General features: G+C 47.5%; 1 protein-coding gene across 6 annotated transcripts in view; it reads left to right on the top strand.

Annotated features, from left to right (window-relative positions):
* The window catches only part of hdac4 (histone deacetylase 4), a 444,296-nt gene that overhangs the window by 119,339 nt on the left and 309,438 nt on the right, over positions 1–15,519 (top strand). Inside the window, exon 1 of one of the 6 annotated variants that reach the window (XM_078229094.1) lies at positions 14,817–14,961. The exons of the other annotated variants lie outside the window; for them this stretch is intronic. Coding sequence (XP_078085220.1) covers positions 14,925–14,961 — 37 coding nt within the window. The 5' untranslated portion in view covers positions 14,817–14,924. Of the gene's footprint in view, positions 1–14,816; positions 14,962–15,519 lie in introns of those variants that run through there. 6 annotated transcript variants of the gene reach the window in all.

Here is a 15,519-nt window from a genome sequence, read left to right as displayed (position 1 = left end):
CCTCCAATCAAGTATCGCGCCATTGTTGCCCTTCAAAGGATATGGAAGGAAGGTGGGAACAGGCTATTGAGTTGGATGATCAGCCATGGTCATAATGAATGGCGGAGCAGGCTCGAATGGCCAAATCCTGCCATTTGTTATTTTGGGGTAAAAACAGCAATCTTGTGGAAAGCACTAATGGGCTGATTTTTTAAAAAAACCTGAAAGCAGTAAAATCCAGTCCCAATTTTTAATTTTGTGTTGTTCCAGCCTCTCCAATGTCCTCATGGTACAAGAGATACCCAGAATAGAAACCAGACCCACCAAGTCAAGTTCCCAACCAACAGCAAAGTCAGAAGTGCATCATTTTGTTTTCATTTGTCTAAACATTTCAGAAACAACTTTGTACTATTCTTTATATAAAGTTTTGGGAAGTAGAACATCAAATCAGACTGGCCAATTGTAAAAATAAATTGAGTAGTGTTGCTGATTTAAGAAATAGCTAACGTTCATGAAGATATTGGAGTGCATCATCTGCCCTCAGATTTCAATGTTCCTCGTTGGTTAAATATAGGAAACATGCCATCTTCTACAGCAGATGGCCAAGTCAAATCTGAATTAACTGCTTTTGACTGGTATTTAAATGTGATTGGCTGTTGTAGGAGAGTTTTCCTGGCACGGTTAGGTAAATGGAATGAAGTATTTGTAGGTGGCTCAGTTCTGGATGTGAAATGTGAAGAAATTGAACAAAAAGAACACCAGGGGTTCAATCTGCCCTGTAAATTTCACATCAGCTTAGTTGATTGGAAATAGTAGTTAATAAGTCTTGATTTATCCAAAAACATCCAAAGTGCCCCATATTGAGTGGGACATGGCACACAATGGGGCTTGTAAGAGTCCCTCAACTGTTGAGATGTACCCTCCAATCAAGTATCACGTCATTGTTGCCCATCAAAGGATATGGGAGGGAGGTGGGGACAGGCTATTGAGTTGGATGATCAGCCATGATCATAATGAATGGCGGAGCAGGCTCGAATGGCCAAATCCTGCCTTTTTTTAAACGTTTCTTTGAAATTTTGGGGTAAAACCAGCAATCTTGTGGAAAACATTAATGGGCTGATTTTTAAAAAAAAACCTGAAAGCAGTAAAATCCATCCCAAATTTTAGTTTTGTGTTGTTCCAGCCTCTCCAATGTGCTCATGGTACAAGAGATACCCATGATTTGTAGAATAGAAACCAGACCGGTCTTTCACCTTGTGGCTATATCCACTGGCCAATAATGACTTGCATAATACTGTACCCACCTACTCCCCCACAGAAAGTGCTCCTCTCCTGGCTCACATTGGCATTCTTTCTTCTCTCCATTCAATTTGAATTGTATTCAGTCTCATTGAAACTGATAAACCATTCTCCCCTTCCCAGCTCGATCTGAATTCCTGTTTCACAGCACCCACCCCACACTGCAGCTGCCCAATTCCTGCTGCTATTTGATGATTCTGGTTCCTGCATTCTGTCCATACAAGCTTGTATACAGCAAGCTTACTCAAGCTTTTCACCTGGCGGCGGCAGTGGGGGGACATTTCAAAATCTTTCTCACTCAAGAGATCGATGAGCAAATTTCAGAAAGATAAAGTTCAGCACGACATGACGTATTATTAAAAAAATAACTTCAAACAGCTTACTGAGCAAAAACACAAAACGATGAGTAATGAATAAAGATAAATATTAGAGTGTAATAGGATGAGAGTGCGCGTCTCTGGTTCAATCCCAGTCTCAGCATGCTTACTTAGTCACCCACCCTCCACCCCTGTGAGAGCAAATGAACGTGCATGATGGCATGTGAGGGGAATGAGAACCGTAGACGGAGGAAGCCAGAAGTATGGACATACTCTGAACCCGACATACTCCTCTCAATCCCCCAAACTCTCCTCCCACCCCGCCACCAAACCCATTCAATTCCCCCACACATACTCTCCCAACAAAACCTCCCTCTCTCTTTCCCCCCCCCACCGCACCCTCTCTATCTTTTCCTCCCCCTTTCATCCTCCCTCCCCTGCACTCCCTCTTCCCTCCCTGCTCTCCTCCCCGCCCACCGCACTCCTCCCCCCGCCCCCCCCCAACCCCCGAACTCAATAATGTGGCCTTTTGAGTGGAAAATCATGTTTCACAAATTTGATTGAGTTTTTTGAAGGGGTAACCAAGAAGGTAGATGAGGGCAGTGTAGTTGATGTTGTCCACATGGACTTTAGCAAGGCCTTTGACAAGGTACCGCATGGTAGGTTGTTGCATAAGGTTAAATGTCACAGTATCCAGGGTGAGGTAGCCAAATGGATACAAAATTGGCTTCTTGACAGAATAAGAAGTCTCACAACACCACGTTAAAGTCCAACAGGTTTATTTGGTAGCAAAAGCCACAAGCTTTCGGAGCGCTGCCCCTTCTTCAGGTAAGTGGGAGTTCTGTTCACAATCAGGGCATATAAAGACACAAACTCAATTTACAAACTAATGGTTGGAATGCGAGTCTTTACAGGTAATCAAGACTTAAAGGTACAGACAATGTGAGTGGCGAGAGGGTTAAGCACAGGTTAAAGAGATGTGTATTGTCTCCAGCCAGGACAGTTAGTGAGATTTTGCAAGTCCAGGCAAGTCGTTGGGGTTACAGATAGTGTGACATGAACCCAAGATCCCAGTTGAGGCTGTCCTCGTGTGCGGAACTTGGCGATCAGTTTCTGCTTGGTGATTCTGCGTTGTTGTGTGTCATGAAGGCCGCCTTGGAGAACGCTTATCCCCTGTGACCGCTGAAGTGTTCCCCAACAGGAAGAGAATGCTCTAACCTGGTGATTGTCGAGCAGTGTTCATTCATTCATTCACTTCTTGACAGAAGCCAGAGGGTGGTTGTAGAGAGTTGTTTTTCAAACTGGAGGCCTGTGACCAGCGGTGTGCCTCAGGGATCAGTGCTGGGCCCACTGTTATTTGTCATTTCTATTAATGATTTGGATGAGAATATAGGAGGCATTGTTAGTAAGTTTGCAGATGACACCAAGATTGGTGGCATACTGGATAGTGAAGAAAGTTATCTTCAATTGCAACAGGATCTTGATCAATTGGGCCAGTGGGCTGACGAATGGCAGATGGAGTTTAATTTAGATAAATGCGAGGTGATGCATTTTGGTCGATTGAACCAGGGCAGGACTTACTCAGTTAATGGTAGGGCGTTGGGGAGAGTTACAGAACAAAGAGCTCTAGGGATACATGTTCATAGCTCCTTGAAAGTGGAGTCACAGGTGGACAGAGTGGTGAAGAAGGCATTCGGCATGCTTGGTGTCATCGGTCAGAACTTTGAATACAGGAATTGAGACGTCTTGTTGAAGTTGTACAAGACATTGGTAAGGCCACACTTGGAATACTGTGTGCAATTCTGGTCACCCTATTATAGAAAAGATATTAACCTGGAAAGAGTGCAGAAAAGATTTACCAGGATGCTACAGGGACTTGATGGTTTGGTTTATAAGGAGAGGCTGAATAGACTGAGACTTTTTTCTCTGGAGCGTAGGAGGCTGAGGGGTGACCTTATAGAGGTCTATAAAATAATGAGGGGCACAGATCAGCTGGATAGTCAATATCTTTTCCCAAAAGTAGTGGAATCTAAAACTAGAGGACATGGGTTTAAGGTGAGAGGGGAGAGATACAAAAGTGTCCAGAGGGGCAATTTTTTCACAGAGGGTGGTGAGTGTCTGGAACAAGCTGCCAGTGGTAGTAGTAGAGGCGGGTACAATTTTGTCTTTTAAAAAGCATTTAGACAGTTACGTGGGTACGATGGGTATAGAGGGATATGGGCCAAATGCGGGCAATTGGGATTAGCTTAGGGGTTTTTTAAAAAAAAGGGCGGCATGGACAAGTTGGGCCAAAGGGCCTGTTTCCATGCTGTAAACCTCTATGGCTCTATGACACTCTCTCTCCCCCACGGCACACCGCCCCCGCACTCCCTCCCTCCCTCCCTCTCTCTCTCTCTCTCCCCCCCCCGCAGTCCCTCTCTCTCCCCATCCCCCCCGCACTCCCACTCTCCCCCCCCCCCCCCCAGCACTCCCACTCTCTCTCCCCCCCGCACTCCCTCTCTCTCTCTCCCCCCCCCTGCACTCCCTCTCTCTCTCTCCCCCCCCGCACTCCCTCTCTCTCTCTCCCCCCCCGCACTCCCTCTCTATCTCTCCCCCCCCGCACTCCCTCTCTCTCTCTCCCCCGCACTCCCTCTCTCTCTCTCCCCCCGCACTCCCTCTCTCTCTCTCTCTCCCCCCGCACTCCCTCTCTCTCTCTCTCCCCCCGCACTCCCTCTCTCTCTCTCCCCCCGCACTCCCTCTCTCTCTCTCCCCCCGCACTCCCTCTCTCTCTCTCCCCCCGCACTCCCTCTCTCTCTCTCCCCCCGCACTCCCTCTCTCTCTCTCCCCCCGCACTCCCTCTCTCTCTCTCTCTCTCTCCCCCCGCACTCCCTCTCTCTCTCTCTCCCCCGCACTCCCTCTCTCTCTCTCTCTCCCCCCGCACTCCCTCTCTCTCTCTCCCCCCGCACTCCCTCTCTCTCTCTCCCCCCGCACTCCCTCTCTCTCTCTCCCCCCGCACTCCCTCTCTCTCTCTCCCCCCGCACTCCCTCTCTCTCTCTCCCCCCGCACTCCCTCTCTCTCTCTCCCCCCGCACTCCCTCTCTCTCTCTCCCCCCGCACTCCCTCTCTCTCTCTCCCCCCGCACTCCCTCTCTCTCTCTCCCCCCGCACTCCCTCTCTCTCTCTCCCCCCGCACTCCCTCTCTCTCTCTCCCCCCGCACTCCCTCTCTCTCTCTCTCTCCCCCGCACTCCCTCTCTCTCTCTCTCCCCCCGCACTCCCTCTCTCTCTCTCTCTCTCCCCCCGCACTCCCTCTCTCTCTCTCTCTCCCCCCGCACTCCCTCTCTCTCTCTCCCCCCGCACTCCCTCTCTCTCTCTCCCCCCGCACTCCCTCTCTCTCTCTCCCCCCGCACTCCCTCTCTCTCTCTCCCCCCGCACTCCCTCTCTCTCTCTCCCCCCGCACTCCCTCTCTCTCTCTCCCCCCGCACTCCCTCTCTCTCTCTCCCCCCGCACTCCCTCTCTCTCTCTCCCCCCGCACTCCCTCTCTCTCTCTCCCCCCGCACTCCCTCTCTCTCTCTCCCCCCGCACTCCCTCTCTCTCTCTCCCCCCGCACTCCCTCTCTCTCTCTCCCCCCGCACTCCCTCTCTCTCTCTCCCCCCGCACTCCCTCTCTCTCTCTCCCCCCGCACTCCCTCTCTCTCTCTCCCCCCGCACTCCCTCTCTCTCTCTCCCCCCGCACTCCCTCTCTCTCTCTCCCCCCGCACTCCCTCTCTCTCTCTCCCCCCGCACTCCCTCTCTCTCTCTCCCCCCGCACTCCCTCTCTCTCTCTCCTCCCGCACTCCCTCTCTCTCTCTCCCCCCGCACTCCCTCTCTCTCTCTCCCCCCGCACTCCCTCTCTCTCTCTCCCCCCGCACTCCCTCTCTCTCTCTCCCCCCGCACTCCCTCTCTCTCTCTCCCCCCGCACTCCCTCTCTCTCTCTCCCCCCGCACTCCCTCTCTCTCTCTCTCCCCCCGCACTCCCTCTCTCTCTCTCCCCCCGCACTCCCTCTCTCTCTCTCCCCCCGCACTCCCTCTCTCTCTCTCCCCCCGCACTCCCTCTCTCTCTCTCCCCCCGCACTCCCTCTCTCTCTCTCTCCCCCCGCACTCCCTCTCTCTCTCTCTCTCCCCCCGCACTCCCTCTCTCTCTCTCTCCCCCCGCACTCCCTCTCTCTCTCTCTCCCCCCGCACTCCCTCTCTCTCTCTCCCCCCGCACTCCCTCTCTCTCTCTCCCCCCGCACTCCCTCTCTCTCTCTCCCCCCGCACTCCCTCTCTCTCTCTCCCCCTGCACTCCCTCTCTCTCTCTCCCCCTGCACTCCCTCTCTCTCTCTCCCCCCGCACTCCCTCTCTCTCTCTCCCCCCGCACTCCCTCTCTCTCTCTCCCCCGCACTCCCTCTCTCTCTCTCTCCCCCCGCACTCCCTCTCTCTCTCTCCCCCGCACTCCCTCTCTCTCTCTCCCCCCGCACTCCCTCTCTCTCTCTCCCCCCGCACTCCCTCTCTCTCTCTCCCCCCGCACTCCCTCTCTCTCTCTCCTCCCGCACTCCCTCTCTCTCTCTCCCCCCGCACTCCCTCTCTCTCTCTCCCCCGCACTCCCTCTCTCTCTCTCCCCCCGCACTCCCTCTCTCTCTCTCCCCCCGCACTCCCTCTCTCTCTCTCCCCCCGCACTCCCTCTCTCTCTCTCCCCCCGCACTCCCTCTCTCTCTCTCCCCCCGCACTCCCTCTCTCTCTCTCCCCCCGCACTCCCTCTCTCTCTCTCCCCCCGCACTCCCTCTCTCTCTCTCCCCCCGCACTCCCTCTCTCTCTCTCCCCCCGCACTCCCTCTCTCTCTCTCCCCCCGCACTCCCTCTCTCTCTCTCCCCCCGCACTCCCTCTCTCTCTCTCCCCCCGCACTCCCTCTCTCTCTCTCCCCCCGCACTCCCTCTCTCTCTCTCCCCCCGCACTCCCTCTCTCTCTCTCCCCCCGCACTCCCTCTCTCTCTCTCCCCCCGCACTCCCTCTCTCTCTCTCCCCCCGCACTCCCTCTCTCTCTCTCCCCCCGCACTCCCTCTCTCTCTCTCCCCCCGCACTCCCTCTCTCTTCCCCCCCCCCGCACTCCCTCTCTCTTCCCCCCCCCCCGCACTCCCTCTCTTCCCCCCCCCCCGCCAACCCCCACACTCCCTCTCTCTTTGATTTGATTTATTATTGTCACATGTATTAACACGCAGTGAAAAGTATTGTTTCTTGCGCGCTATACAAACAAAGCATACCATTCATAGAGAAGGAAAGGAGAGAGTGCAGAATGTCGTGTTTCAGTCACAGCTAGGGTGTAGAGAAAGATCAACTTAATGCGAGGCAGGTCCATTCAAAAGTCTGACAGCAGCAGGGAAGAAGCTGTTCTTGAGTTGGTTGGTACGTGACCTCAAAGTTTTGTATCTTTTTCCTGATGGAAGAAGGTGGAAGAGAGAATGTCCGGGATGCGTGGGGTCCTTAATTATGCTGGCTGCTTTGCCGAGGCAGCGAGAAGTGTAGTCCAGACATTCGTTTCACGTTAGTTCTATCCAAGTGGGATGATGGTCTCTTCTGCCTGAAGTCTGTTACCTCTGTGGTAATCTCAATTCAGTACCTTTAATGGAAGTCTAATTTGAAAGTTTCACTGAGGCCAATGATATGGAATGAAGGAAGAGTGGAATGTTGATGCAGCGGTTTATGTATCTTGTGGGGAGCTGAGATACATTAGGGTTAGAGTAGATTGAGCATAATTTTGCACCTACCCTAGCTGGGAGGGTTCTGTCTCTGCCAAATGTGTGGAAGTGTTCCATTTCCAGTACTTTGGCAAGTACAAAATATTTAAGATATGGAAAAAATGAATTCAAGGTCCATAAGCTTATGCAGTGTGAAATTAGAGAATGTGCAATACTATAAAGTAATTTAGATTTTTTCTCTTCACATGCACAACTTTGTGGTTGATGAAATCTACTCTTCCATAAAAATGGCACCTGGGTGCTAGTACAGAAAACCATTCGTGGGTAAGTGCTGGTGGATGTGAATGTTCTCTGCACACAGTGGAGTGCACCTGCAAAAGCTGCTTCACGTCTGCACAGGTCAACTCACATTTGCATTAAGCAGCAGACTGTTGTGCTGTAATTATAAATTTATTTTAACATGCCATGTGCAATCTGTACACCTGGGATAGAATTAATATGCACTGAGACTAATTAACATGCATGTTGCTTGTTTGCATGCAAGTGTTGTGCAAATCCATTTATTAGTTGGATAAATATAATTTTGAACAACTGCTTAGCAAATAAAATAAATTGAGAGAATCTAATCTTGTTCAAACTGATATTCCCACTTTGTTTGCAGTATATTTAAATTGTGTGATCACACCATTATACAAGCTGTCAGTTGGTTACCATACCAGGAAGATTTGGGCAGTTGTATAATTTCCTGTGTTAGTAATGGGTTGCTGAGATAATCTGTGCTAATCATAGACGGGAGGAGAAACAAGACCATTTTGTCTCATGGATTTGGAGCATTAACCTGCTATTGCCTGGCATTTCCTGAGGGAGCAGAGTGTTGTCGGCTGTGGTTCAGTTGGCAGCATTCTTGCTTGTGGGTTCATGTTCCATCCCAGACGCTTTGAGTGTATAATCGCAAGGAAAACGTTTGAAGAGAGGGGGAAATCCCAGAAGACAATGGACAAACATATGAGAGTTTTACTTCCTTCATTCAGCCTTTGGAATGTTCTACCTCAGAACTGTGGCTGCTCTGTCGTTGAAGATATTCAAGGCTGTAATTAATAGATTTTTGGACTCGAAGGGAATGGATGGGATGGGATGTGGGGATCAGGCAGCAAAGTGTCGCTGAGGTCAAAGATCAGCCATGGTCTTGTTGAATCGTGGATTCAACAAGAATCAAAAAGGGCTGATCCTGCCCCTGTTTCTTATGATCTCATAAGTTCTTAAGATATAGGAGCAGAATTAGGCCATTCGGCCCATCGACTCTGCTCTGCCATTCGATCATGGCTGATATGCTCCTCATCCCCATTTTCCTGCCTTCTCCCCATAACTCTTCAACCCATTACCAATTAAAAATCTGTCTAACTCCTCCTCAAATTTACTCACTGTCCCAGCATCCACTGCATTTTGGGGGAGCGAATTCCACAGATTCACAGCCATTTGGGAAAAGTAGTTTCTCCTCAACTCTGTTTTAAATTTGCTGCCCCCTTATCCTCAGACTGTGACCTCTCGTCCTAGAATGTCCCACAAGAGGAAGCATCCGCTCCAAGTCTACTTTATCCATACCTTTTATCATCTTGTATACCTCAACTTGATCTCCCCTCATTCTTCTAAATTCCAGAGAGTATCGGCCTAAACTGTCCAATCTCTCTTCATACGACAAACCCCTCATCCCTGGAATTAATCTAGTGAACCTCCTCTGACATGCCTCCAATGCCACTACATTTGATGAGATGGTGCTTCTGTGGGAGGTTTTTCTACGTATTCCAACTGAAATAAGTAATGGAAATGAAGTACATCCATTGCTGCAGCTTACTCCCAGACAGGAAAGGAAAAAAAGGTTCAAGAAACTATTTGGAGAGCACCAGAGAGAGGGCAGAAAGCTACAGTACTTGGATATGTGGGATGAGAGGTGGAAACAAGTTCCAGGTGGAATCTTACAAATATTTGGCAGTGTGTCTGTTCTGGTGGGTAAACTGGCGTGGAACTCTCCACTCCACTGGCCAGTTTTCTCTCTGGATCCTGTCCCTTTGACTGGCATAAAAAAGTGGAGTGTCGTGTGGCATCACTCTGTCCTCATCACCGACATTCCCATCCCCCTGATCATCGCTGGCGTCTCCATCGCCCTCGTGTATGCTCCGTGCCACCACAAATAGATGTGTCCTCGTTCGTGAGGCTCTCCCTAGGGCCTGCCAGGTTGGCAACCTGTGGCAAGAATTAGATTCAAATTTATTGAAATTAATGGAAATCAGGTTCTCGCCCATTATGGATGAAAATTGAGAGACTGATCCCACCGATTTGCGATTGCCCGCTTTCTTTGGATCTTGTGGCCTACGTGGGTGACCTCGTGGGTGGAGAGTAGGGTCTCACCCAATGTTTGGGTGTGTAGTTTTTTTTAAAACGCTGTTTAAGCCTTTGTGATAGAATGACCAACTGAATTTCTGAACTAATTAGTGAATTGCAAATCTGTTTGTGTATTTCAACCATTGTGATTGTTTTTCAAGAGATTTGTATGTTTATGTGGAGTGTTTTGTTCAGAAGGATTAGTTTGAATGAATGGCAATCAGGTTAGGAGAGCTTGCAGCTGTGCTGGATTTAATGATTCATCTTTGCAGGATGAATTTAAAAGGAATTTGAGTGATGTTAAAGGTTAAGAGGAGAAAATTTAAAGGACAATGTTGCTTAGTTATGATATTGACATCTATTAATTAATGTCTCGTTGATGCAGGCTGGGTGTAAGAGCTCAAAATAGAATGAAACTTCCTGCTGAAAGGTCCAATGTTCATTAAGGAAGTATAGGTGAGGTTTAATACATCAGCTAGGAATTAACCCGGAGGAACATTTTTGGTGATGCCGGATTACCAGAATGTGTTAATTTCCAAGCAGGTAATTAAGCTCTTCAGCAGCAAGAACCAAAACTGAATGGATCTGAAGGCAGAAGTCAGCTGAGTAGAAATTTAAATGCAAGTGGGCGGCACAGTGGCGCAGTGGTTAGTGCTGCTGCCTCACAGCCCAAGGACCCAGGTTCAATTCCAGCCTCAGGTCACTGTCTATGTGGAGTCTGCATGTTCTCCCCGTGTCTGCATGGGTTTCTTCCGGGTGCTCCAGTTTCCTCCCACACTCCAAAGATGTGAAAGTTAGGTGGATTGGCCATGGGAAATTAACCCGAATGTCAAAGGATTAGCAGGGTAAATATGTGGGGTTATGGGAATAGGGCCTGGGTGGGATTGTGGTCGGTGCAAACTCGATGGGCTGAATGGCCTCCTACACTGTAGGGATTCTGTGAAGTAAATTAATTATTTTTTATCTTCAAATAACTGAAAATTAGAAGCGGCAGAAGTGGAATTCCAAAAATCTCTCTGGACTAGACATTCTAAATCTGGGGGATGTATAGAAACATCGAAAACTACAGCACAAAACAGGCCCTTCAGCCCCACAAGTTGTGCTGAACATATCCCTACCTTTTAGGCCTACCTATAACCCTCCATCCTATTAAGTCCCATGTACTCATCCAGGAGTCTCTTAAAAGACCCTATTGAGTTTGCCTCCACCACCACTGACGGCAGCCGATTCCACTCGCCCACCACCCTCTGTGTGAAAAACTTCCTGGAATATTTAAACTTTTGGGCTCAAATGTATTCTGTTGGGAGTTGCCTTTGGTGTCATTTAATAGTATTCTTCCCCATTCCAGTTAGAACGGGGACAAAGCAGGAATGCTGCCTTTACTATAATTTATAGCAAGGATCCTGAATTGGGAAAAGGTGATTATGCTGTGTTGTTGTTTCAAAATCTTGGCACCAACTTTCTGCAGGTGCTAGATACCATCAAGAGGCCATTTTAGTTATGATTCATTTAAAACAGTTAATTCAACTGACATTCTTTATATTTATTTTCTTCCGTAATAATATGAATGATTAAATGAATCATAAAAATGAATAATGTCAAAGTGCAGTTTCACTTTCTGATGCCTCCGTTATTGTTTCATTTAGGGAACTCTTACCTCAGAAACCAGTGGAGGCTGGATCACTGAATATTTTCAAGGCTGAGAGAGAGAGTTTTTTGATCGACAAGGGCTGTGGGCAGACAGGTGTCAGGAGCTGAGATAGTTTTAAGTGATCTATGTTATTATTGTTGGATGTCAGAAATAAGGCATGGATTTAAGTAAGTTTACTTCAGTGTTTCTGGGTAAGAAAGGGTAAAACTTTAGTTAGATTCATATTAGACAAGTGTGTATGGGGCTTTTGAACCATAGAATGGAGAAGAGGCCATTTGGCCCATCAAATCTGCACCAACTCTCTGAAAGAGCATCTTACTGGCTGAAATTGGATGGAGAAAAGCCAGATATCTGAAGCAATCATAAGGTTGGTGTTCCTATTTCTATCTTTGGAGTAATAGTATTCCGTTGGGGACTGAATACCTGAGAGATTGTGTGAAGATGCTTGTGGCTACTCGAGACAAATAAATACTGAAAGGAGAGTTGGAAATCCTGGAGGTGGATCTTTGCTGAAAACAGTTGAGGGAAAGCATTGTTTGTAAGAAGATTCTAAAGTGTGAGAGTGGAGTTTGGAAGCCCTCGTGTGACAATCATCTGTGAGGAATTTGAAGAGAAATTCACAGAAGCTCAATTGGGTGACATCCACCAATTGGCTTCAGTGTGGGGTGCTGTCTAACCACAGTTAGCCAGTTGGGTTACAGGGACTATGTGGGTACTGAGAACATTACAGCGTAGGATATATGTTTTGATTTGTGTTGTTTTTATAATCTGTGTAGATTTGTGAAGTTAAGTGGTTGTGAAGGAGCATTGCACTATCATCAAACTTTTCATATTTAATAATTATTTTTGTTGTTTAAAGCTAATTGGCAGTCCTGACACTCTGTTTAACCGTGTTTATCTAAAATAAGTAAAATTTATGATCTTTTGAGCCAGGATTCCATTCTGGGATCTTCCTGTCCAGTTATAACATCAACTGGGATCATAACGCAGGAAAGTGGAGTTGAGGCCACACTCAGATCAGTCATAAACTTATTGAGTGGTGGAGCAGGCTTGAGGGGCCAAAAGGCCTACTCCTCCTAATTCTTATGTTTTTATGTGAATGTTGTAACATGTTTCAAAATGTAGTGCTAAGCTGGTTGTGATGGGAAGAGTAAAGCTGTAATTGCAAAAAATGAACACTTTTCAGAATTCCTGCTTGATATGTCTTTAAGGAAGATGAAACGCCGGAAGGGATTCTGGGAGACTTCTTTCATAGAATCATAGAAATAGGATCATAGAAACCCTACAGTACAGAAAGAGGCCATTCGGCCCATCGAGTCTGCACCGACCACAATCCCACCCAGGCCCTACCCCCATATCCCTACATATTTTACCCGCTAATCCCTCTATTCTACGCATCCCAGGACACTAAGGGGCAATTTTAGCATGGCCAATCAACCTAACCCGCACATCTTTGGACTGTGGGAGGAAACTGGAGCACCCGGAGGAAACCCACGCAGACACGAGGAGAATGTGCAAACTCCACACAGACAGTGACCCAAGCCGGGAATCGAACCCAGGTCCCTGGAGCTGTGAAGCAGCAGTGCTAACCACTGTGCTACCGTGCCGCCCCAAAGGATTTTCCTTTGCATCCAGGGGCGGCACAGTGGTTAACACAGCGCCAGGGTCCCAGGTTCAATTCTAGCCTCGGGTCACTGTCTGTGCAGAGTTTGCACATTCTCCCCGTGTCTGTGTGGTTTTCCTCTGGGTGTTCCGGTTTCCTCACACACTCCAAAGATGTGCTGGTTTAGTTTGATTGGCCATGCTAAATTGCCCCTAGTGTCAGGGGATTAGCAGGGTAAATGTGTGGGGTTACGCGAGTAGGGTCTGGGATTAGGGTTAGAATCATAGAATCCCTACAGTGCAGAAGGAGGCCATTCGGCCTAAAGAGTCTGCACCGACCACAATCCCACCCAGTTAGATTGAGGTCGATACAGACTCGATGGGCCGAATGGCGGCCTGCTGTACTGTAGGGATTCTATGATAAAAGCTCAGTGGAGAATGAAGTAATCGAAATGTGCTCAGGCTTCTAAAATTTGGAAATTGTTCATTTTTCTAATAAATAATTGAACGGTTTTGAATTTGAGAGAGAAAGTTTACAAAGTTAACATGGTGTAACAAGGAGGCTGCGTTTCCACTGCCCCACTAGGTTCCAGATTGAAGGAGATGAAGAACCTTTCCCATTAACAGGATTTCACTAAATTTGAGGACATTAATGGAGTTCAAGCTGCTAAGGCTCATTTTGCTCCTCAGCGATATTAATTGCTAAACGTATTTGAGGGAGAGTTACAGATTTTCACTATCCTTTGGGTGGAAAAAGTACTTCCTGATTTCACTCCTAAATGACTTGGCTCGAATCCAGTTAAACATTGGGAAAACCAAAGCCATTGTTTTTGGTTCCCGCTACAAACTTCCTTTCTAGTTATTGGCTCCACTCTCCCCTTGACTGAACCAGACTGTTCACAATGCTGTTCACAATATTTAATACGGCGATCAACTTCCGACCCCACATATATGCGCCATTTAAATACTGCCTATTTCCACTTCTATAACATTGCCTGCCTACCCCTACCTGAACTCATCTGCTGCTGAAAACCTCAGTCATACCTTTTTTAACCACTAGATCTGACTATTCCAATGCACTCCAGGCTGGGCTCCCACATTCTACCCTCCAAAGCTCTCTTTAGTGGCCCCAAGTTCCATTCACCTTTTTATAACATCGGCTCCATAGAATCAGCGTAGAAAACGGCCTTTCGGCCCATCAAGCCTGCACCAACAACAATCCCACCCAGGCCTTATCCCCATAACCCCACGCATTTATCCTGACAAGGGGCAATTTGTTATAAGCTGCTAATAAGCCTAATATATAAATTTAAGGAAGTGACTTGGACTAAATGTAGAAGTGCCATACATATCTTGACTTTGCAATACATAAGATGATTACAAAAGAAGTACATTATCGTAGTTACAAATCTACTTTTACGCAAAATTGATATACTTTAACTACAATTTTCTCTAAACATACTGTTGTGCATGAGCAAATACACTTAACTTTAGCAGGCCTAACTTTCAGGGCAGCCCTATTTATTGAGTGTTTTAATAATTCATGTCTAATAAGGTAGGCAGGTCAGTGTAGTGGTCAAGTGAAAAGCTTATTGTTTTCAAAGATGATAAGATGATATTGCAGTCTGTTATGAGTCTGAAGCTGGAAGTGTAATAATAGTGGAAAATTGTGGGATTGGGTTGAATGGTGGGGAACTGGAACACATTCGGGGATGAATTTTTGGTAGCATTTTTCAGAACCAAAATGCCATCGTAGCCAGTTAATTATTTTGATGTATAGTCAGTCATGTAAGCAAATGCTGGAGCCAGTTTGTGCTCTGCACAAATGAGCGAGTGAGCAGAGGGAGGAAAGTGAGCTTGCTGCTTGATTAAATCCTAGTTTATTTTATATCTGACTGAATAGGCAGATGGGCCTGTGTTCATCATCTCATCTGAAAGATACGGGATGCTCTTTCGACTGAACTGAACTGAACTGCTGATCTCGGAAAGAGAAAGAAAATAAAAACACAAAATGCTTTTGATACTTAGCAGGTCCAGTGATATCTGTGGTGAGTGAAAGATACCTTTTGGCTCTCCTGCATTGGATTTGGGAATACCCCAAAGGTGCACTGGGAACGCCCCCTCAGAAGTTCTCATCTTAGTATTTGCACCACGATTATCCAGAAGTGGCCGCATCCCCTGGTCAAATTGAGCTGCGCTGAGAACCATCCGACAAAGCAATTTAAATCGCTAACTTCTGTTACACTAATAGTTATTCTGACAATGTCAGAAGAAATAAAAGCTCTTGTAACTTCAGTGTAACTTTTTTAAATGCCCAGATTGACCCCAGCCTGGGACTCCTACTACACTCCATTGGGTGAATAGGACTCTGTGTCAGTTGGGATACGGGCAGCAGAGTTCTGGAAAATCTCTGGTTTATGTTGAGTGAAAGATGAGAGGCAGATTAGGAGGTCATTGAAATAGCCACTTGTCATGAAGTTACAAATGGACGGGTGTTTCAGGAGTAGGTGAGCTTGGGGAGGGGCATTGATGTGCAGTGTTATGAAGGTTGAAGTAGACGGTCTTGGTGATGGAGAGAATATGTGGTCTGTTTCTCTCACCTCTGG

Source organism: Mustelus asterias, chromosome 14 (genome assembly GCF_964213995.1).
Source record: "Mustelus asterias chromosome 14, sMusAst1.hap1.1, whole genome shotgun sequence".
Taxonomy (NCBI): domain Eukaryota; kingdom Metazoa; phylum Chordata; class Chondrichthyes; order Carcharhiniformes; family Triakidae; genus Mustelus; species Mustelus asterias.
The sequence above is the reverse complement of the archived record's forward strand: the minus strand, read 5'-3'. Positions and strand labels throughout refer to the sequence as shown.